This window comes from Ursus americanus, chromosome 7 (assembly GCF_024610735.1).
Source record: "Ursus americanus isolate L20-20 chromosome 7, mUrsAme1.1.p, whole genome shotgun sequence".
Taxonomy (NCBI): Eukaryota; Metazoa; Chordata; class Mammalia; order Carnivora; family Ursidae; genus Ursus; species Ursus americanus.
In genome coordinates, this window is record NC_142133.1 from 8763471 (window position 1) to 8789309 (window position 25839).

Consider the following 25839-nt stretch of genomic DNA (forward strand, 5'->3'; position numbering starts at 1 on the left):
TTCCTTATCTACACAATGGGAATAATAATACCTAATTCCATAGGGGTGTCATGAAGTTTAAATAAGTCAACGTCATTGCAAAATTCTTGGAACACAGTAAGTACCCATAACCATTAGTCATCATTATTGTTTCTCCAAAGAAACCTAGTCTGAGCGCCTTTCCATGACACTCCACCCAATCCCCCAGCACCTCCGAAGTTCATTGCAGTGGGGTTTGACCTATATTTAATTGGTGGAAACAATAAAGACATTAAATACTTAATTGAGCTACATGCTAAAGCAATGCAGGCAGACGAACGTCAGATAACCCAAGGTAAGATGCATTAGAGGTGAATTAAACCTGCTTCTGTTTTGGCATGCCTGCTGAATGAGCTATAATGACTTAAACGCTCTAACACTAAAAAGTTACGCTCATCTAATTTTTACTGCATTCATTATGCAGCATTTGCACTCCTCATCAACAAAAAAGCACACCCTCTGTGTCCCATCTGCATTCATCTGCCACGAGTTATCACCCCATCCAGCTGCACAGCTGTGGCTTCCTCATTCTTTGAACAATTTAGTGCTGCCCTGCACCTATGGTAACATCCAGAGTCAGCATTCTGGACTGCCGTTTCCATCTGTCACCGTTCTACACTCCAGCAACGTTCAAGACAGGAAGGTGCCCAGGAGTGTTCTTAAAAAAGTCACAGATATTAAATAAAGAATATTCTTTATAAAAACATACCACATGGGGGGCAGCGGGCTGGCTCAGTCGGTAGAGCATGTGACTCTTGATCTCGGGGTTGTGAGTTTGAGCCCCACACTGGGTGTAGAGATCACTTTAAAAAATATTTAGAAATAAAAAATAGAAATAAATAAAAACATACGTTTTTCACTTTAGAGCATGTACTCAAGGATTAAAGCATGGCAGAAATATTTCAAAACAAGTGACTTTTTAGCTATAGGACAAAGGCAAAGACGATTTTTTGATAGAGAAGATAAACATCCTCTCGTTGGGTGGTGATAGTTATTGTCAAATTTAGGGAGAAAGAGTGAGAAATACTTTCACTAACCTTGCATTTGAAGTTGTCTTGTGTACATCTTTGTCAAAATATATTCATTTATGGGGGAGTGGAGGGGATTATCGATGAAATCAGACCAAGAAAATACGTCTCTATCAGTTTGAAAGTAATCATGTCCAAGGATTTGCCAATATTCTGAGTACCATTGGAACTAAGGGAAGGAAGGCATAGTATCCTTGTTTCTCTGATAGGAAGCCTTGCTCAGGCAAGTTAGATGGCTTATCCGAGAGCAGGCACTAAGCTAACATCAGAATCTGTGAATCTCTCAAATCTATTAATACCCAACTGAGTGTTAATTTAACCAATGACTGTTTTCATGGTTCTCCCCCTGCCCAGCCCCTTATCTACTGGTATATTTGATGGATGGTGGAGGGAGAGTCTATGTGGGAATCTGAGCCAAGTATGCAGGGATTGGTATCCATCTGGAAGGCAGCCAAAACGATGAGCATTGCAGCCACATGGAGCCCCTTAGACATTTCACAGGTTCCTTCTTGATTTTCACAATGGACCCACACTCTCCTGTGTCTTTAATGGAAGAGTGTTGGTTTGATCTTGGCTCCTCACAAACAATTGCAGGCCCATTCCTCTTCCTAAAGAGAGTCCACCTGCCTCACCCCCACCCCCATAGGCCCTCTCACTTGTACCATCCCAGGGTTGAGATTCCTTCCTGAAGTGCTCGCCAGGCCCTGAGCATTCCTCAAAGAAATTAGAATCTCCCACAGTAGCGATAAATAAAGGCACGGGCTTCCGGTTGATGACCAAGGTGGGGCGAGGGCATGGGAGAAGAATACAGATGGCGGGTCCTGCAACACGCAATAACTTCTCTTTCTATCTTTGCCTTTTAAACATTTCCCCCTTGCAGCTCATCCAGGTATTATTGGAGGACAAGGCCACGGAGAGCACGGTCAAACTCAGCCTTCCTGTGGGACAAGAAGCCCTTGTAACCCTCAAAGATGGACAAAAGTTTGTAATTCACGTATCAGATGTACCCCAAAGCTCTGAAAATATTTTTTCTCAGGGAAAGCAATGCTAATATATAAAATTATTTATTTGAATAGGGTATAAGAAAATACAGATTTTCGCTCTTAAAAATATTTTAAATGCTAAAATTTTTATATTGATAAAGAAAAAAGATGTTATGTACATAATAGAGGTAGCATTGTCTATGTTGTGTTTATATGTATTTCAAGGAGTTAGTTTGGATGAATCATATGAACTGATTTGGAGAATAATTTTTGCCTCTGTTGCTTTTCTTCAGGGCTTTTCAGGTGTGTTTATTAGGAACTTAACAGAAGAGAAATTTGAGAAATCTTGTTGGGAGTAGAGAAATGGATAGTATCTAGAGAAAGATAAAGTTTGAAGAATACAAACTGACACAAGGAGTAGAAGGCCAATGGTAACATTTTTCTTCCCCTTGGTAGTACTTTGACTGAAATAGAATTTGCCAAAAGATCCCCTCAGGCAGTGAGGAACCGACAAAATGCAATTTGATACCATTCGGCTTACACATTGGTCCATTAAGAACATTCTTAAAGTGAGATCGAGTTTTGAACCTAACAGCGTCTGCAACAAATGATGATGTCCTGTTTTGAATCACTTTTTATTCCTCTCTTTGTTACAAAATCCTAAGAAATGTTGAAACTAAGGACAGATCCTTGTTAAACCAGATCAATTTTTATGTAACTGATTATACAATTTAAAAGGAATTTAACAATTCATGCTTCACATGATTTCTGCATAAGTGAAGATAATAGAGAATATTTTATTGATCTCATGTTATTTAAGAAATGAATTAAATTTCCCTAAATGCTTAGAAATTTTAAAGAAACATAAGAACTCTGTGCCTCTAGATTCATTAAGAATTATTCATCTTTATAGTTGAAGAAGTAATCATTTTTCAAGGCCCTCTCCCCCTGCATTTAATATGTTACCGCATTACTTAAGCTCTCTGGGAGGAGTTGTTTGTGAAAGACTAACTCAGAGATATTCCTTTGCTCACTGTTCAGTGACCTTGCATATCATTGTTTGCTCACATGTAAATTGAGGAGGGGGGAGACTGAGTCAAGGAACAAAGGTAGCAGCACCAAGTTGTATCAGTCTGGGAACAGTGAGTTTTGTTTGCATATTTTGGGGTAAACTGATTAGCTGAGAGCTAGTAGAGGACATTCTGTCCTTGAAAAAGCCAACCAGGTTTATCAAAGTTAAGAATCTGAATTGTTTAACTCTGGGGTTAGAAGTTAGAGTAGGGATGAGAGTGAGTAGTAAGACAGAGGAGTGGAAGGAGCTTCTGGGACCCTCCTAGGGTTTCCAATTCTTGGCTGGGGGGTGGCCGTACAAGTGTGTTCACCTTGCGAAAATGTGTCACGAAGCTTAGGATTTGATTTACTTTTCTGCTTTATGTTATGTATGAAAATGTATTTTAAAAATAAAGGTATTGCACACATAATGGGGATTGTGTTGGAGGTTCCTGGTGGGAGAATGGCTAAAAAGCACAGAAGACCTCAAGAGACGGTGTGCCGGGCTGGAAAGCCTCCGGGACCAATGAGCACTGATGTGAGAATGGGACAGCCCCTGCCATGGACGTCTTTGTTTTCTCGCTCAGTCTACCTCCCTGATGAACTGAGGCAGAAGGCCGAGCAAGGAGACCAAGAATCTAACCACATCCTCCTCCCTCACCTCAGGCATCAAGACCCAAGGCAGTTCTCAGCCAGGAGAGAGAAGAAGCTTTTATCCCTAATAAAGTTTGACATTTGGATTATTACATTGGCTCGGACATTCTAATTACTCAACAGAGATGGTTCCTGTTTCATTCACGGCAAATTAGCCTCAGAGACTGAGATTGTCTTTGCCAATAATTTATTTAACGAAAGTTCACTGTGGGAATTAGAATTTATAATAATAATATGTCACAAGCCAGTAGCATCCAGGATAATGTCTCTTCATGAGCCAAGAAAGAAATAACATACTCCAAACCAGCGGTAGATTAATTACACTACTGTTCCAGGCGAAGGGGAGATGAAAGGAAGAAAGTCCAAATTTAATTGAGGTGTACCTTTCCACAAGCTGGTTCTCAGAAGAGTCGGCTGAGCCAACCAAGAGCCGACATCCAGCTGCCCACGCAGACGGCAAGCGTCTTGTCGCTAGAGCACAACGCCAGCAGAGCCGAGGCTCCGGCGTTGGTGGGGTGGAGGCTCCCCTTCGTGGGGCCGCTGCACGGTTCGCAGCACTGCCAGCGAGAGTAGCCTCCCCACAGCAGGAGCTAATGTCCCAAGGTCTTCAGAGAGCTCTTTAGATCAGCAAAGAGTAGCCTTGCCCAGACAGAACACTCTTGGTAAGTCTTCACCAATTCTTGGTATTAAGGGTTTCCTACCTATAAGCACTCAGCACGGCGGCTTTGGTGACATCCTTTTGACGTGGCCACCCACATGTAAACCAAGTCGCGCTTAGATGAAGACAGCTTCACTTAAGCCATAAAGAAGTGAATTTGAAATCGTAACAGTTCTTCCGATTGAAAGTGACTGGTGGTCTCTTATGTGAACAGGAGCATAAATGGGAACTCCCTCCGGCCCCGTTCCCAAACTCGGGTTTTTATCCAAGAGCCAGAAATAATTCACAGAGTGAATGGCAAAGATTGTTTTCTGCTTGCACCATCTATCACTTCACAATCGTGGTGTGGCCAACCAATTCCAAATGGCTTAAAACAGCCGCATTGTGGGTATTACTCCTCACCAGTCCTCGGGTTGCTTGGACGGTTATGCTGGCCTAGGCTGGACCTCGTGAACCCCAGCTGGGCCCACTCAGCCATGTGCCCCCTGCCCCGGAGGCAGTAGTATTTTCTGAAACAGTCATTTGAAATAGAAATAACAATGAAACCATGTACAAACAGAAATCTTCCCAGGGCCCATCACTAATGTCAAGACAGTGCCTATAGAAAGAAGGAGAAGCACACCAAACAGCACACTGATCTTGGAACATAAAATCGCACCCACGATGATGTTAAATTGGAAGCCCACTAACATTCTAGCCGGAGACAGATCTTGCAAACACAGGTATTTGATCTAAAATGTATGAAAATGTGTTCTGAAATTAAACATTTGTCATGTATATTCTTTTACCAGGTACTCTTTAAGCATCGGCATCGTCATGGAACCAAATAGACAAATCCCTGCTCCTCGGGAGTTTATATTCCTGGTAGAAGACAAACACAGTGAAGTGGCCTTCTACAAGCCAGGAAGAGAGCCTTCGCCGGACATCAGATCCGCCAGCGCCTTGATCACGGACTTCTCAGCCTCCAGAGCCATGAGAAACAAGTGTCTGTTGTTTGAACTACCTAGTCTATGGTATTTTGTTATAGCTCAAACAGACTAAGATGGTCCTTTGTCCCACGTTTGGTGAAATTAAGAATCGAGATTGATCACGGGGCTCAAGTGTTGCCAGGCTGATGTAGCCACTATAAGATTCCACTCGAAGTTTCACTTAGTTTTTTATATATTGATTATTGTTGCCTATACTGATTGCTTCATTAGGGATTGCAAAATGATTTTTTTCTAATTTTCTAATTCCTTCTAGATGTATTAGCTGGAATTTGTCTAGAAAGAAAATCTTTCCCTCATGAACAATTTGGTTACCTTGAAATAGAATTGAAATATAAGAGGAAAGGCAGGATAAATGCTTGGATTATTTTTGCTTTAGAAAAAACAGAATAAATCAGATGCCCTGATAACTTCCAGTGATGACTATTGAGGGTTTGTCTTTTGTTTTTGTTCTTAATCATTATAAACTCAATGACCAGTATACCCATTACCTATACTTATATCTTACATGATTATGGCACAACATCAAAAGCAGGAATTGAACATCGGTGCTGTGTGTGTAGTTCTGTGACATGTTATCACATGTGGATTTGTGTAACCACCGCCACAATCAAAATGCAGAACTCTTCCACCATCACAAAGAGCTCCCTCATGCTACCCCCTATAGTTACACACACACCCCACGCACCGTCACTACCCCTTAGCAACCACTGTTCTCCACCCCTATAATTTTGTCATTTTGAGAATGTTATATAAGTGAAATCATGCAATGTGTGACCCTTTGCAACTGTTTTTTTCACTCAACATAATGTTTATAAAATCCACCCAAGTCGTTGCATGTATCAATTTGTATTGCTGAGTAATATTCCATGGTATGGACATACCTGTTTGTTTAGCCATTCACATATTGAGGGACATTTGGGTTGCTTCCAGTTTGGGGCTGTTACAAATAAATTTGCTATGAACACTGATGTAGGTAGGTTTTTGTGGGAGACATACAGTTTTAGTTCTCTGGGAAAAATGCCCAGGAGAGCAATTGCCGGGGAGTACGGTAAATAAATGTATGTTTAGTTTTTAAAATAACTGCCACCACTATTCTTTCTGATGCTTAAATTATTCTATCTTTTCCCAGTGGAAGACCTTTCGAGTTGCCTCCTGTGTTCTTTTGACATGACCCATTCATCTTTTCTAGCTTTGTTTCTTTTCTGACTCGAGAAGGCATCCCAGGCGCGTCTTGTACATTCCCGGCCCCAAACTTTAAACCGCGCCCTGTTACCTCTGACCACCTGGCTTTCGTTGTTCTTGACAAAGTATTTGTGAGTGGGAAGTAATGGGTGAGCAGCAGATCTGCAATCCGTTCTCTCCCGTTACTAGTTAAATCTCCTTGTAAAGATACCGATGGCCAGTCTCCTGCAACCAAACCCGAGAGTATTGGCTAGGAGAGCGTCCTTGCTACAGTAGCACATACCCGATGGTTCTGGATTGCTTACAGTAAACACACCTGAAATCTCTGGAAAACGTTACTAAGCCAAGTAACCGAGTTCCAATTCAAAGCAGCTCCTTTGGGTAAGTGCTGTGGCCATGCCTCGGTTGGAGACCTCATGTGGCAGTCATGCAGGACCTAAGATGATAAAAATCACACTGGGAAACAGTTTGACAGCGTTTCTGTCTGCTTGAGCTATCATAACAAAATATCACCAGCTGGGGGGCTTAAGCCACAGACATTTATTTTCTCACAATTCTGGAGGCCAAAAGTGTAAGATCAAGATGCCAGGCGACTTGGTTCCTGCTGGGAGCTCTCTCCCCGGCTTGCAACTACCTTTCTTCTTGCTGTGTCCTTACACAGCTTTCCCTGGTGCATAGACACAGTGGGGCAGGAAGGTGGGGGGAAGAACTCTCTCACTTCCTCTTCTTATAAAGCCATTAATCCCATCACGGGGCCTCACCCTTCTGACCTAATCTAACCCTAATTACCTCCCAAAGGCCCCATCTCTAAATACCGTCACAATGAGGGGTAGAGCTTCAACATATGAAGAGGGGGGCACAAACATTCAGTCCATAACACAGTTTTGTATAAACGTATACCAACTCTATCAGCCAGCGATTTTATTCCTAAGTATTTACCCAGAAGAAAGAAAACCTATATTCACAAAAAGACTTGCACGAGGGTATTATTGAAGCTTTATTTATAATAGACAATAGCTGGTAAGAAGACTAATATCCACCAATAGGATAAGGGACAAACCCATTTCAGTATAGTCCTTGTATTCATGTGCCATAACAAAGCACCACAGGCTGGGTGGCTGAAAGAACAGAAATTTCTTCTCTCACAGTTCTGGAGGCTGGGAAATCCAAGAGCAAGGCTCCAGCTGATTCCGTTTCTGGTAAGAGCTCTCTTCCTGGTTTGTAGATGGCCACTGTCTCATTATGTCATCACATGGCTTTTCCTTGGTGCACATACACAGGGAGAGAGTTCTCTGGTGTCCTTGTTAGGGCATTAATTCTATCAGATCAGTGCCCACCTTTACAACTTCACTTAACTTTATTTCCTAAGGGCCCCATCCCCAAATCTAGCCCCCCCAAACATATGAATTGGGGGTGGGGGTGAACACAAAGTTTCTGTCCACAATAATAAATTATCGAAAGTGTAGCACAAAGATAAAGAGACACAGGTTAGAGAACAGAGCGATCTAAAATGTTTCTAATGAAAGAAGGAAGGAAAGAGAGGAGGAAGGAAGAAACCCACACCTAGATGCGTACCAAAGACATAGAGAAGAGTTTTAAAGCCACAGGAAAAATAAAGAGCTGGCATCTTCAAAGGAGTGGCCATGAGGCTGAAATCTGACTTCTCAGCAGCAACATGGAAACCAAAAATGGAAAGATAACTTCCATGTGTTGAAGACATGACTACTGCTAGAATTCTATACTCAGAGGAAATATTTTCTGTGAGTGAAAGAGAAGTAAACTCCAGACAAACAAAAGAGAGCTTGCCACTAGTAGACCCTTGTTAAAGGGAATTCTAAAGGATATACTTCGGTAAGAAAGAAAATGATCACAAATGGAAGATCTGAGATACAAGAAAAGATGAAGAGTGAGGAAATTGGAGAATACGTAGCTAAATCTAAATAAATGTGGACTGGGGGCGCCTGGGTGGCTCAGTCCGTTAAGCATCTGACTCTTGATTTCAGCTCAGGTCATGATCTCAGGGTCTTGAGATTAAGCCCCGAGTCGGGCTTTGTGCTCAGTGGGGAGAGATCCTCTCCCTCTGCCCTTCTCCCCTGTTCAAGCTCTCTCTCCCTCTCTGTCAAATAAATAAAATCTTTAAAAATAAATAAATGTGGACTGGATAAAAGAATAATAGCAATGTCTCATTGTATTAAGAGAAACACAGCATTAAAACGACAATAAAATAAGTCAAGAGAAGGGATAGTCTTTTTAACAAGGAGTGATGGGTCAATTTGATCTCTGTAGGGAAAAATGAACCTCACCCATATACAGAAAATGTCTTTAAATGGAATATAGAGTTAAATGTAAGAGATAAAACTATTAAGCCTCTAGAACAAAACATCAAAGAAATTGTTCATGGGCTTAGGTCAGGCAAAGATTTCTTAGAAATGATACAGAAAGCACAAACCATGAAAGAAAAAAATTGGTAAATTAGATGTCATCAAAATTTTAAGTGTTTGTTCTTCAAAAGACACTGGTAAGAAAATGGAAATGCAGGCCACAAACTGGGAGAAAATATTGGCAAAACACATACCTGGCAAAGGACTAGTATGGAGAATATATAAAATAATTCTCATAACTCAACAATAGGAAGACACAACCAGATTGTTAAATGAGTAAAGAGTTAAACAGATACTTTACCAAAGAAGATAGACAAAAAGCACATAAAAAGCTGCCATATATACATATATATATATGTATATATGGCATATGTGTATATATATATATACACATATATATATATTTAGTGAGAATACATATTTTTTATTGAGCAGTTGGGCATAAGGCTTAACTTATTCATGAGATTTGCTCAATTTTATTTTTTTAAAGCTGCCCAATATTAATAATCTTTGGAGAAATGTAAATTATAACTGCAATGGGTGGCTGAGCCAATGCATGGCTCAGTCGTCAAACGTCTGCCTTCGGCTCAGGTCATGATCCCAGGGTCCTGGGATCGAGCCCCACTCAGCAGAAAGCCTGCTTCTCCCTCTCCCCCTGCTTGTGTTCCCTCTCTCCCTGTCTCTCTCTCTGTCAAATAAATAAAATCTTAAAAAAAAACAAACTGCAAATGAAATATCACTACGTATCCAGTAGAATGGCTAAAATTAAAAGCTACCAAATACCAAGTGTTGCCAAGGATGTGGAGCAACTGGAACTGCCATGCAATGTCAGTGGGAATGCAAAATGGTATAGACACCTTGGGAAAAAAAGCTTGACAATTTATTATAAAGGTAAACCTATAATTACCATACAACCCAGCAATCCTGCTCTTAAGTATTAACTCAAGAGAAATGAAAACATGTGTCCCCACAGAGACTTGTATGTGAATGTTATTAGCAGCTTTATGCATAATAGCAAAAAAAAAAAAAAAAGGAAACAACACAAGTATCTATCAACTGTTGAATGAATCAACAAATGTGGTATAGCCGCACAAGGGAATATTAGTCACCAATAAAAAGGAAAACACTACTGATACATAGAACAACATGGATTAGGTCATGCGATTATGGAGCCTGAGAAGTCCAAGATCTGCCGTTGCAAGCTGCAAGCCCGGGAGAGCCAGGGGTGTAGTCCCAGTCCAAACCCAAAGCTCTGAGAACCAGCGGTGTGAATGGAGTCAATCCCAGCCTGTATCTGAAAACTTGAGAACCAAGAGTGCTGATGTCCAAGGGCAGGAGAAGATGGGTGTCTCAGCTCTATTCAGACCCTCAAGGAAGGACTGGGTGATGCCACCCCTAATGGTGAGACCCATCTTCTTTCCTCATCTACTGACTCACAGGCTAATGTCTTCCTGAAACACCCTCACAGGCACACCCATAAATGATGTTTTACCCACTGTCTGGGCCTCCCTTTGCCCCGTGAAGTTAATGCATAAAAATATTAGCATTAACAATTACCCAAAGACAAGCTGTGGCACTTTTCAACACCAAAGGACTGGAATACAGAAAATAAAATTAGTTCTTACAAATCAATACAAAAAAACCCCACAGGCCACTCAATAAAAATGGGCACAAGACATTAATGGGCATTTCACAAAAGAGGCTATCCAATTGACCAATGAAAGGATGAAAAAGTGATCAATCAACCAACCACATGTCATTAAAATAAAAATGAGGGGAGGAGACAAAACCCAGAAAAATCTAACAATAATCTGTGTTGATGAGACTGTGGAGCAACAGGAACTCTTAGTCATTGATAGTAGCAATGTAAATTGGTACAATCATTTTGGAAATCAGTTTGACATTCTATAATACAATTAAGCATACTTACACCCCACAAGCAGCAATCCTACTACAAGGTATATACTCTAGAGAAACTCCAGCGCTTGAGCTTAGGGCCCTCCCAAGGTCTAGACAAGGACTCGGCCTCAGGTAGTTTATCTTGGGATGTAGTCCTAATGAACAGGGGCGGTGCCCCAGAGTGATTAGACTGGGGAGGAAGGAAAGCCGTTCGAAGGGGGTGTGATCGCGTTGTTAGCACCGTGAGCAACTGGGGCTCAATCCTGCGGGACACCCTCTGAGAAACTGTGGAAAGTGAATTGCCCACCTGTGACCTGGCAATGGGGACTATTTATCCTTTGGCTCCTGTCCCCATTGGTCGAAGATCCTTTTCTTGGGCTCTATGAGTGGAATAAATTATCACCTTTGCCATGGTGGTCATCTCTTGACCTGCCGGCCTCACCCTCTCTGAAAAAGAAAACCTACTCGAACATCTACTGACGATACTTGAATAAATGGTCATACAGCTACACAACGCGAACTATACATATCCACAAACAACAAAACAAGAACGATTCCCACAACAGAATTTTGACTGAACGTACAAAGACACAAAAAATACATCGAGTATGGTTTCATTTATATCCAGTTCAAAATAGGTAAGATCCATCTGTAGCATGGAGGGATGCATATGTAGGCCGTGAAACTGTAAAGAAAAGCAGAGAAATGTGTATCACAAATGTCAAGATAGTATTTACCTCTAGGAGAGGAGGCAGGGGATTGCGATTTGGGGAGAGGAGCGGATGGAGAGCATCTGGGGAACTGGTAAAGGTCACGGTAGTATTTCCTCACTGAGTGATTTTAACAGATTTTCTTTTTAGTGATTCTGTAAATCGTACATATGTATTTTAAGCATTTTCTGCATATGTCCTCTTACTTGAAATATTTTTCCAATTGTTATCATGTAGCTTGATAAATGAACAGAGAGATGAAGAATGAGGATGCAGATGGGTCAAAATATTCATTGTATTATCCACATGGTGCAAGTGGGTGCTCACTGACTGTAGCACCACAAAGAGGCTGGGAGGGAGATGCAGGGGGGACAGACAGGGACAGACACCCAGGCGGGGACCAGGCTGCAGGGGGCCTATATACTGGATTGAGGAGCTCGGACTTTATCCTGCCAGCAACAAACAGTAAGAATTGGGCGTTTATTCTTCACATCTTGTGCTGGGGCTGGCAGAGGAAAACACCCACCTTCACCAGAGCCTAGAGGAAGACGTAGCCCCTCACCGCCAAGGGCAAGAGCCTTGGTGGAAGGAGTCAGCCGCCAGGCTTGCCGGGCTCACTGGAGATCATGTGAAGAGCAAGCCAAGAGAAGCCAGAGGGCCGCTCTGCTCTGCGCTCCTCGCTCCTCGTAGACCGCTGGGAGAGATGTGACTGTCCTTCCTTTGCAGACACAGCCAGTAGGTGATAGAGCAGGATTTGGCTTTATTTGTAGTCATTTGAGAGAGCCCATGTTTTTAACGACTTGCCCTACTGCCTCTGCAAGACTGTGGCACACATCATTCTGGGGGCGAGGGAGAGAGGTCGGCAAGGATTACAGAGCCTCGGGAGGAGACGGATCGCTGGGAGGAGCATACCAGCACTCCCCTGAGGCTCTCCATAGAAAGAGGGCATCCTGGAAAAGGTGTTTGGGATGGGATGGGAGGAGGCCAGCTTGGAGCGCACTGAGGAGATTAAGTAGATTTTTAAAGAGAAATGGCTTTGAAGAGAAGGGAAAAGGAGGAGGTAGATGGGGAGCCAGGGTAGACAACGGCTCCTCTGGTTAGTGCACAATGGAACATTTGCCAAAATAGCTACAAGAAGTCGGTCCTAGTTCTTGTTACTTTGATCCATACCAAACTGGAAGCAGGACTGTTAGATTTTAGATAGAAAATCTAGAGCAGAATATGTGTCCTTATGGGCAGATAAGGGAATGCCATAAGCAGACGTTCAAAAGTGAAAATAATTTAGAATTATGTTGATATCTATAAAAGTGTACTATTGGAAAGAGCTCAAATTTCCACCAATAGGAGAATGTTTCAAAACTGTGGTGCGTTCATACAGTTCTCTGCCTGGTCCATCCCAGCTAGTTTGTATCTGGGTGTGCACTCTCTTTTACTTTAGTTGATACGTAAACATTTGATTTTGCTTTCAGATGAACTGGCAGCAATGCATTCCTGTCCGAGCAAAGTGTTAAGATGGTCATTGTCCTTACAGAGCAAGGGAATCAGCTTTGGCATCAGATTGACTCGGTGCTCATCTTCCCTCCACCCTTTACTCCTCTATAAAATGATAACAATCTCTGTCTTTGTATATTACAGAAATATAACGCCTGCTCCATGCCCCTCACTGTTCTCAGCCTTTGCAGATGGTAACTTACTTCATTCTCCCACCCATCGCCCCTGTGAGCTAGATACTGTGGTTTGCTTGTTTTTCTAATACAGAAACTGAGGCACAGACAGGTTCAGTGACTTGGCAGGGTCACAGAGCTGCTGACTAGAGGAGTGTGTTGATTCGGAATTTGAACGCCCACCACCGTCTGGCTGCAGAACCCGTGCCATCCAACAGGAAACAAGCCCATCCCCGGACCTGGCACGCAGTGAGGACTCTGCGCACGGCGGCTGCAGGACGTGCCGCGCGCGAGTGGAATCTGCTTTTCCCGGAGCCTGGACTTCTCAACGCGGGCGTGAGGCGGCGAGGGCTTCCCGGGGCGAGGACCCCGCCCGGGGATCCTGCAGCGGTCGGAAGCCGAGTCCAGTTCCGCGCGCCCGCCGCAGGGGGGCGCTGCCGCTCTCGCCGGCCGCCCGCGCGCTCTAGGCGGTCCCCGCGGCAGGGCGCGCCGCTGCAAGATGTCCGTGCGCCGCGGCCAGCGGCCCGCGCGGCCCGCCGCCCGCCTCTGCTGGCTGCTGTGCTGCAGCGCCCTGCTGTCCCCGGCCGCGGGCTACGTGATAGTGAGCTCGGTGTCCTGGGCCGTCACCAACGAGGTGGACGAGGAGCTGGACAGCGCTTCCACCGAGGAGGCGCTGCCCGCGCTGCTGGAGGACTCGGGCAGCATCTGGCAGCGCAGCTTCCCGGCCTCGGCGCACAAGGAGGACGCGCACCTGCCGCCCCCGCCCGGCGCCGCCCGCGCCAGGCCGCCCCCCGCGCCGCCTGGGATGTTCTCCTACCGGCGCGAGAGCGGTCCGAGGCTGCGCCCCGGCACCGCCCGCTTCCTGGCCCACGCCAGCGCCTGGGGCTGTCTGGCCACCGTGTCCGCCCACGAGAAGGTAAGCCGCCCCACGGGGAGCCGGCTGCAGGTGCGTGCCTCGCGGTGACCTGGGGACGGGGAAATGCTAGTGACCGCTCCCCGTGCTCGGACCCAGGTCTCACAGACGTGCCCAGCGGGCTGGGTTGCACTGTGGACAGCGCGTGAATAATGGAACCAGACTGTGCTTTGCTTAACCTGGCAAAGGGGGAGGTGGGTGCTGACAGCCAGGCATCCTGCCAGGTCGCTGGGGACTGAAGTGCAGTCTTGAGGTGGTCAAAGAGGCTTACACATAACCAGCGCCCGACTGGAGACCTGGACAAAAGAAGCCAGACCCGCCGTGGGCATTAGAGTAGGCGCACGCAGCCTCCCGGCCCACGGCACCCAACAGACCCGAACTTCCCGGGCACCTACTGACGCTGGGCACTGGGAGAAAGACACCACGGGGGTTTTGGTGGAAATTGACATTTTGAAATATGGAACTCAAAAATTTTTCTCGAAAGGAGGCTTAGGGTGCAAAGTGTACACATACTGGAATGAGCAGTTTTCAGCTGCAGTTTTATCATTCATTTCGCAAATGTTTCACTCACTTGTTAGCCAGGAGTCCACCTTAAGCCAACATGACATGGAGAAATATGAGGATGTGACATCCATAAGTACACACCTTCCAGAAAACTTTCAGGGCTGGTAAGATCCATATAAAGGTTTTATTACAGGGAGGTAGTTTGAACTCCTATTTAATTTATGCAAAAAACAAATTTTTTGGAATGTATAGGTCATTGGCCAGCAGGCAGGCTCTGACCCAGGTGTGGGTCTCACCCATTTGGAAATGGCCAAGTCACTGGATTGTCCACTTTGCTTTCCTCCTCTATGAAATTAAGTGGTTGACTATGTAGTTTTGAAGTTCCTGTTTTATTAAAAAATAAATAAGTTTACTTTGATTATGGCAGTGATCTTAACCACAGTCACAGCATCCAAGTGGTTTCTCTCAGTTATACATTATGCTCTGAAGACACGCCTTAGGAAGATATGAAGCTTAAATATGAAGCTGATCTTCGTTTAAAACAAATTTTTTCAGGGTGCGTGTCTGGCTCAGTCAGAAGAGCATGCGGCTCTCGATCTGGGGGTTGTGAGTTTGAGCCCCGCACTGGGTGTAGAGATTACTTAAAGAAATCAATAAACTTTAAAGAAAGAAGGATCTAGATAGAGTGAATGTTTAAAAAAATACAGATTGTTTCAAGCAATTAAAAGTCTAGTGCTGATGTACTGAAGATACTTTGACTTTCAACCTCTCTTTTCTTAGCTTTGTTAGGAATTCCCCTTTCCATTATGGACATTTAATCCAAATTCAGTACATTCAGAGAACATTTCCCATGCACACATCATGTGTGCAAAGCATGCCTCTAGGCAGTTACGACAAGCTGAAAAACAGAATCTGTGAGTGAACGCATATTACCATTTTGGAAGACTCCTAAGCATTGCGTCTTCTTCAGAGACGAAAGTCATCCCTATTCCAAGTCTACACACTGTTGCCCTGTATCACTTTAAAGACAAAGACAACCCCTGGGCTCTGAGCTCAGTGACAATAAGGAGCACTCTGTAAAGGGTAAATAAAGCTCATGAAGATTGGGATGTGGGACCCAGCAGGGGTTGGGAAAACCCGAGAAATATTTGTGTATATGTCTGAGAACTTTACCTCCTCCACCAGACGATCGTGAACAAAAACGAGTGTAGCATGTTTCTGTGACTGCCAGGGTGAGCTGCTGAATTAGATAATGAAATATTGATTACAAGAAAAATGTAACTAATACATAAGAAAATGGTGTGGCTCTAAAAGAAACAGCAGTAGAAAGTTCCCGGAGTCCAAAGATCACGGAAGATATTAAAGTTAAGACCTAAGTTCTATCCCCGAAGTTTTTAAAACCTTGGGACAGTGGGGCTCCCAGGGGCAGCTTGTGGGAAAGGTTCTAGCACCCCTCCATACATTTCATTGCCCCTCCCACGAATAACTCTAAATTGCACAAAGTGAGCATTTTTCTGTGTACATGCAGCAGCTTCAAGAACAATCCCCTAGGGGCGCCTGGGTGGCTCAGTCGTTAAGCGTCTGCCTTCGGCCCAGAGGGTGATCCCAGGGTCCTGGGATCGAGCCCCGCATCAGGCTCCCTGTTCCCCTGGGAAGCCTGCTTCTTCCTCTCCCACTCCCCCTGCTTGTGTTCCCTCTCTCGTTGGTTGTCTCTCTCTCTCTGTCAAATAAATAAATAAAATCTTTAAAAAAAAAGTGAACATTTGGGAAAAAAAAAAAAATAATCCCCTAGCTGTTGTTCCAAACAGAATGCCCCTGCTCAGCTCCTCTGTAGAAATTCTGGAGCCATCACTGGATGAACTGGGTCCATTGGGAACCACTGTGCCTTCGTTACTACCTGTCAAAACCATAGTGATGCCATGCCATCCTCGTTGCTATATTTCCCGGCCAGAGACACAAGCGAAGCTCCCAGCTCAGATCAACCCAAAACCCTGCACTGAAAAAGCCTTTTTTGTTGTTTGTTAGATCCCAGGACTGCCGTTTGGGAACTGCCTGCCCATCAGCGACGGCCCCTTGAACAACAGCACTGGGATTCCTTTCTTCTATATGACCCCCAAAGACCCTGCAGTGGCCGATCTGATGAAGAACCCCATGGCCTCCCTCCTGCTGCCAGAATCGGAAGGAGAGTTCTGCAGGTAGACAAAGGGGTTGGCCTTGCCCCCACAGGTCCTCTGCATATAACAGGGAAACTAGGGGGTGGGACCTCCCTGGGTCACGTGACGTTAGCAGGGCCCTGAGATGCAAAGTGATGGGTTCACCAACTTGAAGTGGGAAGAGTGGCTTTCCACTCCTTGGAGTCCGCCACTCACCAAGCGGTGTGATTGGGGACCCGTGACTTCAACTTCGGGAGCCTCGGCTTCCTTCTCTGTGAAATGGGAATAAGAATTCCTACCTCAGAGGGTTACTGGGAGAGTTGAGGGTCTCGCACAATACCTGGTGGACAAATGGCAGCTCCTGTGATGATGGAAAAGGGGTAGGAAGAGGAGGTTGGTGAAGGAAGGTCCCGCGGTTGGTCTGTGAGGCACACGTAGCATGGAATCCATTTACCGCCCCCCAGCGGGCTCCCTAGTTCACTCTCTGTTTCTTGTTTTTCAAATTAATTCCAAACCCGCCATCCCCCACACCCCCAGAGATGTGTGCACAAAGACCCTGAAGTCTTTAACACACTTTTTTGAAAAGCCTAAAAGAAAAGCCACTTCAGCGCAGATGAAACGCTAATCCAGCACCTTTTGTGGAGCTTGAGGTCGCATTCTGCCAGGGAGAGGGCTGCACCAAGCTTGTGTGAGGCCGATCATGCAGGAACCCCCCCGAGGAGCAGCGAAGGGGCAGGTGGCCTCAGGCGAGTCCCTTAAGCCCCAGGACTCTGTCGCTTCATTGTAAAACGTAGTGACGCTTTAGGAACTAGGCTAGGATTCATCCCAATTCCAAAACTCTGTTATTCTTTACGCAAAACATAAAAAACATAGTAAGCAAACAAAAGGATTAGCCCTTTGGGGGATGGGGGGTGGTAATAATCAAAGCAACAACATGCTGTAAAATGCCACCCAGATAAAAAGACCCCGTCACTTCCCCTTGGGACGCCGACAAGGGCTGGAGGCAGTTGAGCTGACCCAGTTCCCTAGAGGGTCTGGCAAGAAGCCAGGGAAAGGGATGTTTCCTCTTCCATGGAATATTCTCTCTGTTCTTGGCCTGCCGAGTTCACTGGCACCAGAGGTCTATTCCCAGGATACCTGGCTAAACGTCGGAGGAGTTCCTAAGTCAGGCATCCTAAAAGTCATCACGAGGCCGGAGCGTGGCGATGCCACAGCTGCTCTTGGACACAGACGACAGAACCCGGAGCCGGGTGTGCGCAGCCGCAGCAGCGCTCCGGGTGTGGGAGGACTTGTCGACTGGAAGGTCCCAGGGGACGCCAGCAGGAGCTGAAAGCTGGCAGCCATGAGAAATCGGCTTCGACAGGGCCTCGCTGGGGGGATCCAGGTCCCTAAGAACCGGGCCTGCCTGCGTGCAGGGCCTGGAACCATGCGTGCTGACCGTCTTCAGTGTGCAGACCACTTACAGAAAGTGCACACGTCAGGGCAGCATGCCAGGGGAGCTGGCTGAGGCAGCTGGGGACCCGAGGCCGCCCCCCCCAGGCCCTAGGGCCTTGGTGTCTCAGCACACTGGTACGTCTGGCCTGGAAGAGGAGGTGTGGGCTGCCACCCTTGGTACCCCTATGTCTAGATCCTCGCGAAACCACTTCTCAGAACTGCTCCCCCCTTGCCCTGCTTAAGCTTCCAAAGCATTGAAATAGAGCTGAAAGAAATACACACAAAAATCCAGTTTAGCCACAGGAAGCGGGGAAGCTCAGGTGACCAGGCGATGGGGCTTGGTGTCACCCCAAGGGTCACTACTTGCAATCAACGGCCTGTGCCCAGGTGTGTTTCCTCTGTGTGAGCTTCATAGTCCAAATTCAGCATTACATTTTGGGTTTTGCCTCCAGAATCTTGGGGGTGTTGAGCACAGAGACTTCACAAGAAAGACAGGCCAGCACTGGAGTCCTGAGTAATCAAGCTAGTGGGAGCTCCTTGGGCCACAGGAGCATAGCAAGGCATCAGGTGGAAGCATCCGTGGCGAAGAACTGCCCCCACGCGCCAGAAATTCAAGGTTACAACCTGGCAAGGCAGTAACAGGCTGGCCCTCCTACCTGATCCCAGGGCCTAGACGGACGGCCCGTGGGACCAGGCCTCTTTGTCAAGCATGGCAAAGCATTTCCCACAGAGCAGCGGGATAAAAAAAAACAAAACTCCCATTTCTCATGATGATGACGATAACTCAAAGCCACCTGATCCTTCCACCTTCAGAAGGCAGCTCATACTCAGAAAAATGAGCGTTGCCATCATTCGTTAAAGCTGGTGTCCGTGGGGATTGAAAAGGTGCTATAGCATTTTTGCCAGCACATTCGGTGCGTGCTGTGTGCTCATGGGCCCCTGCCGCTCTCCACCCCTGCGGCGGGGCAGGGGCCACCCCACTGCATCCTAGTGGCCAGACAAAGCCTGAGCCTGTTCTTTCCTGTTCTTTCCACGTGATGCGTCAGGGCACTGAGGGCCCCGAGGGCCATGCAGGGGCTGAGGAGCCGCAGACCCGAACCACAAACCAAGGCCAGACAGGAAGGAAGCAATGTGGCCGCCGATGCGCCAAGAGAAGGAAAAGCAGTGCCCTCCCAGCCATTTCCTGAAAGGCCCACAGGGCATCTCAGCTGCAGCCTGCCTCTGCGTGCATCGGGGTTAGCCCTGGTGTCCGCAGAGGGGGCGCTGGGACCGGCTGGCGAGCCCCACCTCCACGGACAGGCCTCAGCCCCCGACGCAGGGCCGAGCACAGTGCCCGCCAAGGGTGAGCCCAGTGCATCTGATTCTGCTGTGAGGGCAGGCTGATCGGCCCTCTGCTTATGGAGCTCCGCACACAGACAGCTGTGTGTGTGTGTGTGTGCACGCACGTGTGTACTGTCACACGCATATCTGACTATTACCCGTTTCGAGGGCATATACCTCAGTCACCCCCACTGGATCCCCCCAGTCCACTCTGTCACCTTGAATTCATCCTCAATCCAGCAGCTGAAGGGACCTTTCAGAACCCACATCAGATCCTGGAAGTCCCCTGCTTAAATGCTTCCATTGGGAAGAATAACAAAATCCTTAGTAATGGCCTGAGAGGCCCTGCGCAGTCGGGAGCCTGCCTCCCTCTCAAAATAGATAAGAGAGCCTGAGTCTTTGCTAATTGACTCAATATTTGATTGATCCAGTTTTATTCATTTGAGAGGTTTAACCTAAAAGCTTGCTGCCATCAAAGCTGATATAGGTGTTTGGCATGTAGCTAAGAAATGCGCTTTTTGCCTGAGATATACTTGACATATAACATTCTATAAGTTTGAGGTGTACAGCGTGTTGATTTCATACATTTACATATTACAGTGTGATTACCACCGTAGTGTTGGCTAACAGCTCCATCGCGTCCCATAATTACCCCTTATTTTTTGTGGGGAGAATTTAAGATCTGGTCTGCTAGCGACTTCGAAGTATGTAAATGGTATCTTGCCTGTGATCACTGTGTTGTGTCTTAACTGTCCAAAACGTATCCATCGTCCAACTGCACGTCTGTCTCCTTGGACCGACATCTCCCCGATTTCCCCCAATCCTCAGGCCCTGGTAACCGCCATCCTACTCTGTTTTCGGTGAGTTCGGCTTTTTTTGGATTCCACATGTACGTGAGATCATACCATATTTGTCTTTCTCTGTTCAACTTTTCTCGCTCAACGTAATGTCCCCAGGGGCCATCCATGTTGTCCCAGATGGCAGGGTTCCCTTTTGCTCTTGGCTGAGGAATATTCCATGATACATATAAGAAGGGCTTTTCATTCAGTAACGCCATATGTATGTAGACACAGATCATGCCTCCCAAACATGATACTTGGGTCTCTCAGCTGGCCTGTAGATTCATGATAAAGTTGGATCTAAACTGCTATGGGAGAAGAGTATCGCGTATCCAAAACTCTCAGGAAGTTTAATGATGAAGAAAATACACAGCAGATGTTCTTTCCTTAACTGAAGCTGGGCGAGGCCAACATCTTGAGAATAAGCAAAGGAACGAATATTTCTCCGTATTTTACAGGTTTACGGGGACCTTAAAGAGTTTTTCAGTGAATCTGTAAAATTCATCCTGGGTTATTCCATGCCATCTGGTTATGGGATTTCCCCCCAAACTTTTTACCACTCCGATCCTCTGGTCCCTGAACGTACCCTAAAATTTCACAGGGACGTTAGCAGATTTAATTGCATGCAGTTGTCTTGACTCCCAGCCCAGGGCATATCGAATTGGGTGCTATTACTCTGCCTTCTTCCTGGAGATCATTTGGAAAGGGAATCTAACTGGATAATTAGCAGAAAGCGACTTTCAGTACCGAAAAAGGACAGGATTGGTGGTTTCTAAGGGACAAAGCTCAGGTTTCCCAGCTCAGGTTAACATGACAAACTGAGAATGAGATGCCAGTGCTCACCAGCACTGAGCAATCCCTGCTCTCTCATGTTCCTCTCCCCTCAAACACATAAGCATGTAGAGAAGCTCCTATGCCCAAGGGAATTTATGCTCAGACAAGAGACCCCGTTGCATGAACATCCAGTAAATACTGATTGACCGTGAGCATTTCTCTTCTGCTGAAACATCTTTCCTTAGGGAGCATGCAGGCTTGAACACCGTGGGGTTTAGGTTTTGCCTCCAGGCCGGGGAGGGCTCTTCTGTTGAGTGACATTCTGCTCATTGGCATTAGTTGAACTTTCATTTTGAAGATCTGGAAATAAATAGAAGCAAAAGGGGCTTATCTGGTGCTTTTCTTGCAATGAAAAAAATTTGATTGATAGTTGGGACACATGCTAGGTTTCTATTCAATTATCAAGAAAGGAGGATCTGAGGGATGCTGGGGTGGCTCAGTCTGGGATCATGACCTTCGGCTCAGGTCATGATCCCAGAGTCCTGCGACTGAGCCCCACGTCGGGCTCCCTGCTCAGTGGGGAGTCTGCTTCTCCCTCTTCCTCTGCCCCTCCACCTGCTTGTGCTGTCTCTGTCTCTCTCTCTCAAATAAATAAATAAAATCTTAAAAAAAAGAAGAAAGAAAAGAAAAGAAAAGAAAAGAAAAGAAAAGAAAAGAAAAGAAAAAGGAAAAGAAAAGAAAAGAAGGATCTGAAAACACTTGTTTCCTTTTCCCCAAAGGCTTTTCATGAAGTGTTGCCATGGCCCATTCATTTCCCTCCGTCTGAGGGCATCCCTGCCCAAACAATGAGCCTTGTCAAAGCTCTTAGATGGACCAGGGCTCAGCGTGGTTTGGCGGGAGGAGAGCTAAGATTCCGGCTTGTAAAGGAAACTAATTTCTGAGAGGGAGCTGCCAGACTGAACGGACTGAAGCCAGCGGGCGTGTGAAATGCAGAACGGGAGCCCTTCAGAGACGATGGTCCTTCCGAATGATTTGCTTGGAGCATGCACGCGGCAGAGGCGATTCAACACTGAAGAATCGCACATCAAAAACGCTCACACTAGAGGGTCTGGGACAATGTGCTTGGACACAGGTTCCCGCCCTCTCCTCTGAGCAGCCCCTGCATGTGCTAGGCACATTGACAGAACAAGAAACTCCTTCGGTGAAACGTGGGAGGGTGTCGGTGGGTGGGCTGGTCTGCCTTTATGCCACGGGCACAGGATAAATGCCTGGTGGGCACACGCAGCTAAAATAGTGAACTGAGTTGCATCGTTCCTTCTTTGCAGAAGATAGCAAGAAATTCCAGAAATGTGAATGCCCCTTAGCCTGCATCTTTTTAACTGTTCTTGTAAGAAGAAAAGCTATGTTGAACGGTAGCTAAAAACCTCAGCCCAGACCAAAAGCAGGCTCTGGGATCCGTGCCCCTAGAACTGTGTGTGGAAGGCGCTCTTCTCCGTCATTCTCAAGGAGAGTTCAGTCAAGTGAACACACAGAGTAAGCATGTGCTTGCAACAGCTTGCCTGCTAACGGCCAAGATGGATCTCCGTCTGCACTCCATCTACCTGAGACGTGACGTGCGTTTCAACGTGCAGGGCCCAGCCCTCATCAGATAAAGAAGCTGAGTTCCATTTCTCTTCACTGAATTTTGTTCGTTCCCCTTGAAGGCAACATATAAATCTTCTAACTCGATGGCTCCCTGTCCAGAGTCACGTTGGCTCCTCTCCCTTGCCCGCACATCCCTAAAATCCTGAAGCTAACATTGACCTGAGTTGCTTTTCGAAGAGCTGTCTGGGACAGAAGGGAGCTGTGTGAAGGGAAGGATTCCTGAGCAGGTATTTGAGTATTCTCTCCTGTCTTCCACTCATTTCCAAGGTCACTGCTCCCAGAAACCTGCAGCCACCTCTTTCTCCGTAATTTCGTTTTAGCTCCGTGAAGTTCTGTCCCTGTGGTTCCCAGGGCACTCATTTCACAGGTCAACTGATGATTCTGTTTCCTCTTGTCTTTATACTATGTCTTTCCCACGTCTCTGACTCCCTCTCCCCATCAGCCACCTGTTAGACATGATTCCACCTTGAGCTGGAACGATACGAATTCATGAGAAGGATGTACCTCCCTGAAACACACACCTTCCAGAAAGCTTTTAGGCTTGTTAAGATAGATGTAACAGTTTTATTACAAGGCCCTTAGTCTCTGGAAATTGCGAATGTATTTTGTGTATCTGTTGAGCGTGTCTATTCTGGACATTTCCTGTAAGTGGAATTATATAATATATGCTTTTTATGACTGATTGCTTTCACTTAGCACAATGTCTTGTTGATGCAAAATGAACAAATCTTTTAGAATCTCTAACAGCAAGGAAGAGTATTTTATTCGTGCCCAAGTTAGGACAGCTTCCTAGGAAACATGCTTTTCATAGCGAAGAAAGTACTCCAGAGAATGAATTGTTTTTTCAAGGTTATATACTTTTTACATCCTGTAGAAGCTCAAAAGATTATGGATTAGCATAGAGGCAGGAATCTAGAGTTTTATCACCAGGGAACACAGGGCACAGGAGCATTGATCAATATCTCAAGGACAAGATGGTTTTCCTTTAGGCTATTCGTTCACAGAGCAGATGTGCAGCGTGCGTGGGGGCCATAAATCAGGCTTTTGGTTTGAGCAAAGTTTATGTACAATCATGCTGACTTAGAAAGAAATCTAGAATGGTTTCCGTTGCAGAACTTCAGAGGGTTTTTCTCTCATCAGCTTTCAGGGTTCGTTATGTTTTAGGGTATATCAATACCTCATTCCTTTTTATGGCCAAATACCATTTTATTGTATGAATACGCCACAGTCTACTTATCTATTTTTATTGATTTATTCAGTAGTTGATGGACATTCGCTTCCATGTTTTGGTTTTTATGAATTATGCTACTATGAATATTTGAAAGTTTTTGTATGGGCTTCCTCCCCTCCCCCCAGTTCTCTTTAGTATCCACCTAGCATGGAACTGAACTGCTGGGTCACATGGTAACTGTATGTTTAACTTTTTGAGGAACTGAGTGTTTTCTTCACTGGCTGTGCCATTGTATCTTCCCATCAGCAATGTATGAGGTTTCCAGTTTGTCCATATCCTCACCAACACTTGTTATTGTCTGCCTTGTTTATGATGGTCATCTAGTGGGTTCGAAGTGGTATCTCATCGTGGTTCTCATATGCATTTCCCTAATGACTACTAGTGTTAAGTGTCTTCTCATGTTCTTATTAGCTATCTGTGTATCTTCCTTGGAGAACTAGTTAATACCTTTACATGCTTTTAATGGGTCTATTTCTCTTTTTATTATTCAGTTGTCAGAGTTCTTTCTATATTCTGGATACAGTCCTTGTCAGATGTATAATTTGCAAATATTTTCCTAATGCATTTTTGTCTAATTTTCTCTTCTTTTTGTCATTGGAAGAAGTACAAAAACTCAGGATTCAATGTTGACATTTAAATTCTAGGGCTCCTGGGTGGCTCAGTCAGTTAAGTGCCTGCCTTCGGCTCAGGTCATGATCCTGGAGTGCTGGGATCGAGCCCCACATCGGGCTCCTTGCTCTTGCTTCTCCCTCTCCCTCTGCCTGCAGCTTCCCCTGCTTGTGCGTGCTCTCTCTCTCTCTATGTGTCAAATAAATAAAATCTTTTAAAAAAGTAAATAAAATCTTTTTAAAAATAATAAATAAGGGGCGCCTGGGTGGCGCAGTCGTTAAACATCTGCTTTCAGCTCAGGGCGTGATCCCAGCGTTCTGGGATCGAGCCCCACATTAGGCTTCTCCACTGGGCTCCTGCTTCTTCCTCTCCCACTCCCCCTGCTTGTGTTTCCTCTCTCACTGGCTGTCTCTCTCTGTCAAATAAACAAATAAAAAAAAATCTTAAAAAAAATAAATAAATACATAAATTCTGTATATTCTTAGTGTCCCTTCGCTTCTGTAAGCTGGGTCTCCCCCATCAGAAAAAGGACATAATTGAAGTCACTTTCCTGAGATAATACAGAAGTGTACCTAAATTATCTAATGTGTAGATTGGTAAGTAAATGTCTAAGAAAAAAGATTTTAATTAATTGGATTACAAAGGAATTTGTGAGGGAAAGCTGTTATTCTAATAATGTAGAGATGCAGTAGGGAGATACTATAAATTCAGTTAAATATTAATTGAATTAAGCATACTGTGTACAAAGGAGCATACTAAATATTGTGATGAGACTAGGAAATTTTTCTTTCAAACAATATTTACCGAGCGCTCCCCGTATGCCCCGCAATGACCATGTGCAGAACGGGCCCCTGTTAAAACCACGCCTCTCCACAGGAGGGGAGTAGAAATCCACATGGTAGGTGTGATTTCCACCGGCTTAGCATCTCCACTTCGCATCTGTCTGTCCACCATTTCCATCTCATCCAGCCCCACCTGACCTGTCCTTCAAAACGAAGACGCCGAGGCGCCTGGTGGCTCAGTCCGTTAAGCGTCTTGGTTTCGGCTCAGCTCATGGTCTCAGGGTCCTGAGATCGAGCCCCGGGTTGGGCTCTGCGCTCAGGGCGGAGTCTGCTTGAGACTCCTCTCCCTCTGCCCCCCCCACCCACTCGCACACTGTCTCTCCCTGTCTTTCTCTAAAGTAAATAAATAAATCTAAAAAA

The 25839-nt window shown here is 45.6% G+C and overlaps 2 protein-coding genes across 2 annotated transcripts in view; both read left to right on the plus strand.

Moving 5' to 3' along the window:
* The window catches only part of RFX8 (regulatory factor X8), an 82615-nt gene extending 78820 nt beyond the window's left edge, over positions 1-3795 (plus strand). Inside the window, exon 13 of the mRNA XM_087863288.1 lies at positions 1927-3795. Coding sequence (XP_087719414.1) covers positions 1927-2097 — 171 coding nt within the window. The 3' untranslated portion in view covers positions 2098-3795. The remainder of the gene's footprint in view (positions 1-1926) is intronic.
* Positions 3796-13715: 9920 nt separating this feature from the next.
* The window catches only part of CREG2 (cellular repressor of E1A stimulated genes 2), a 35810-nt gene continuing 23686 nt past the window's right edge, over positions 13716-25839 (plus strand). The window contains exons 1-2 of the mRNA XM_045771821.2: positions 13716-14132; positions 16659-16828. Of these exons, the coding sequence (XP_045627777.1) occupies positions 13716-14132; positions 16659-16828 (587 nt within the window). The remainder of the gene's footprint in view (positions 14133-16658; positions 16829-25839) is intronic.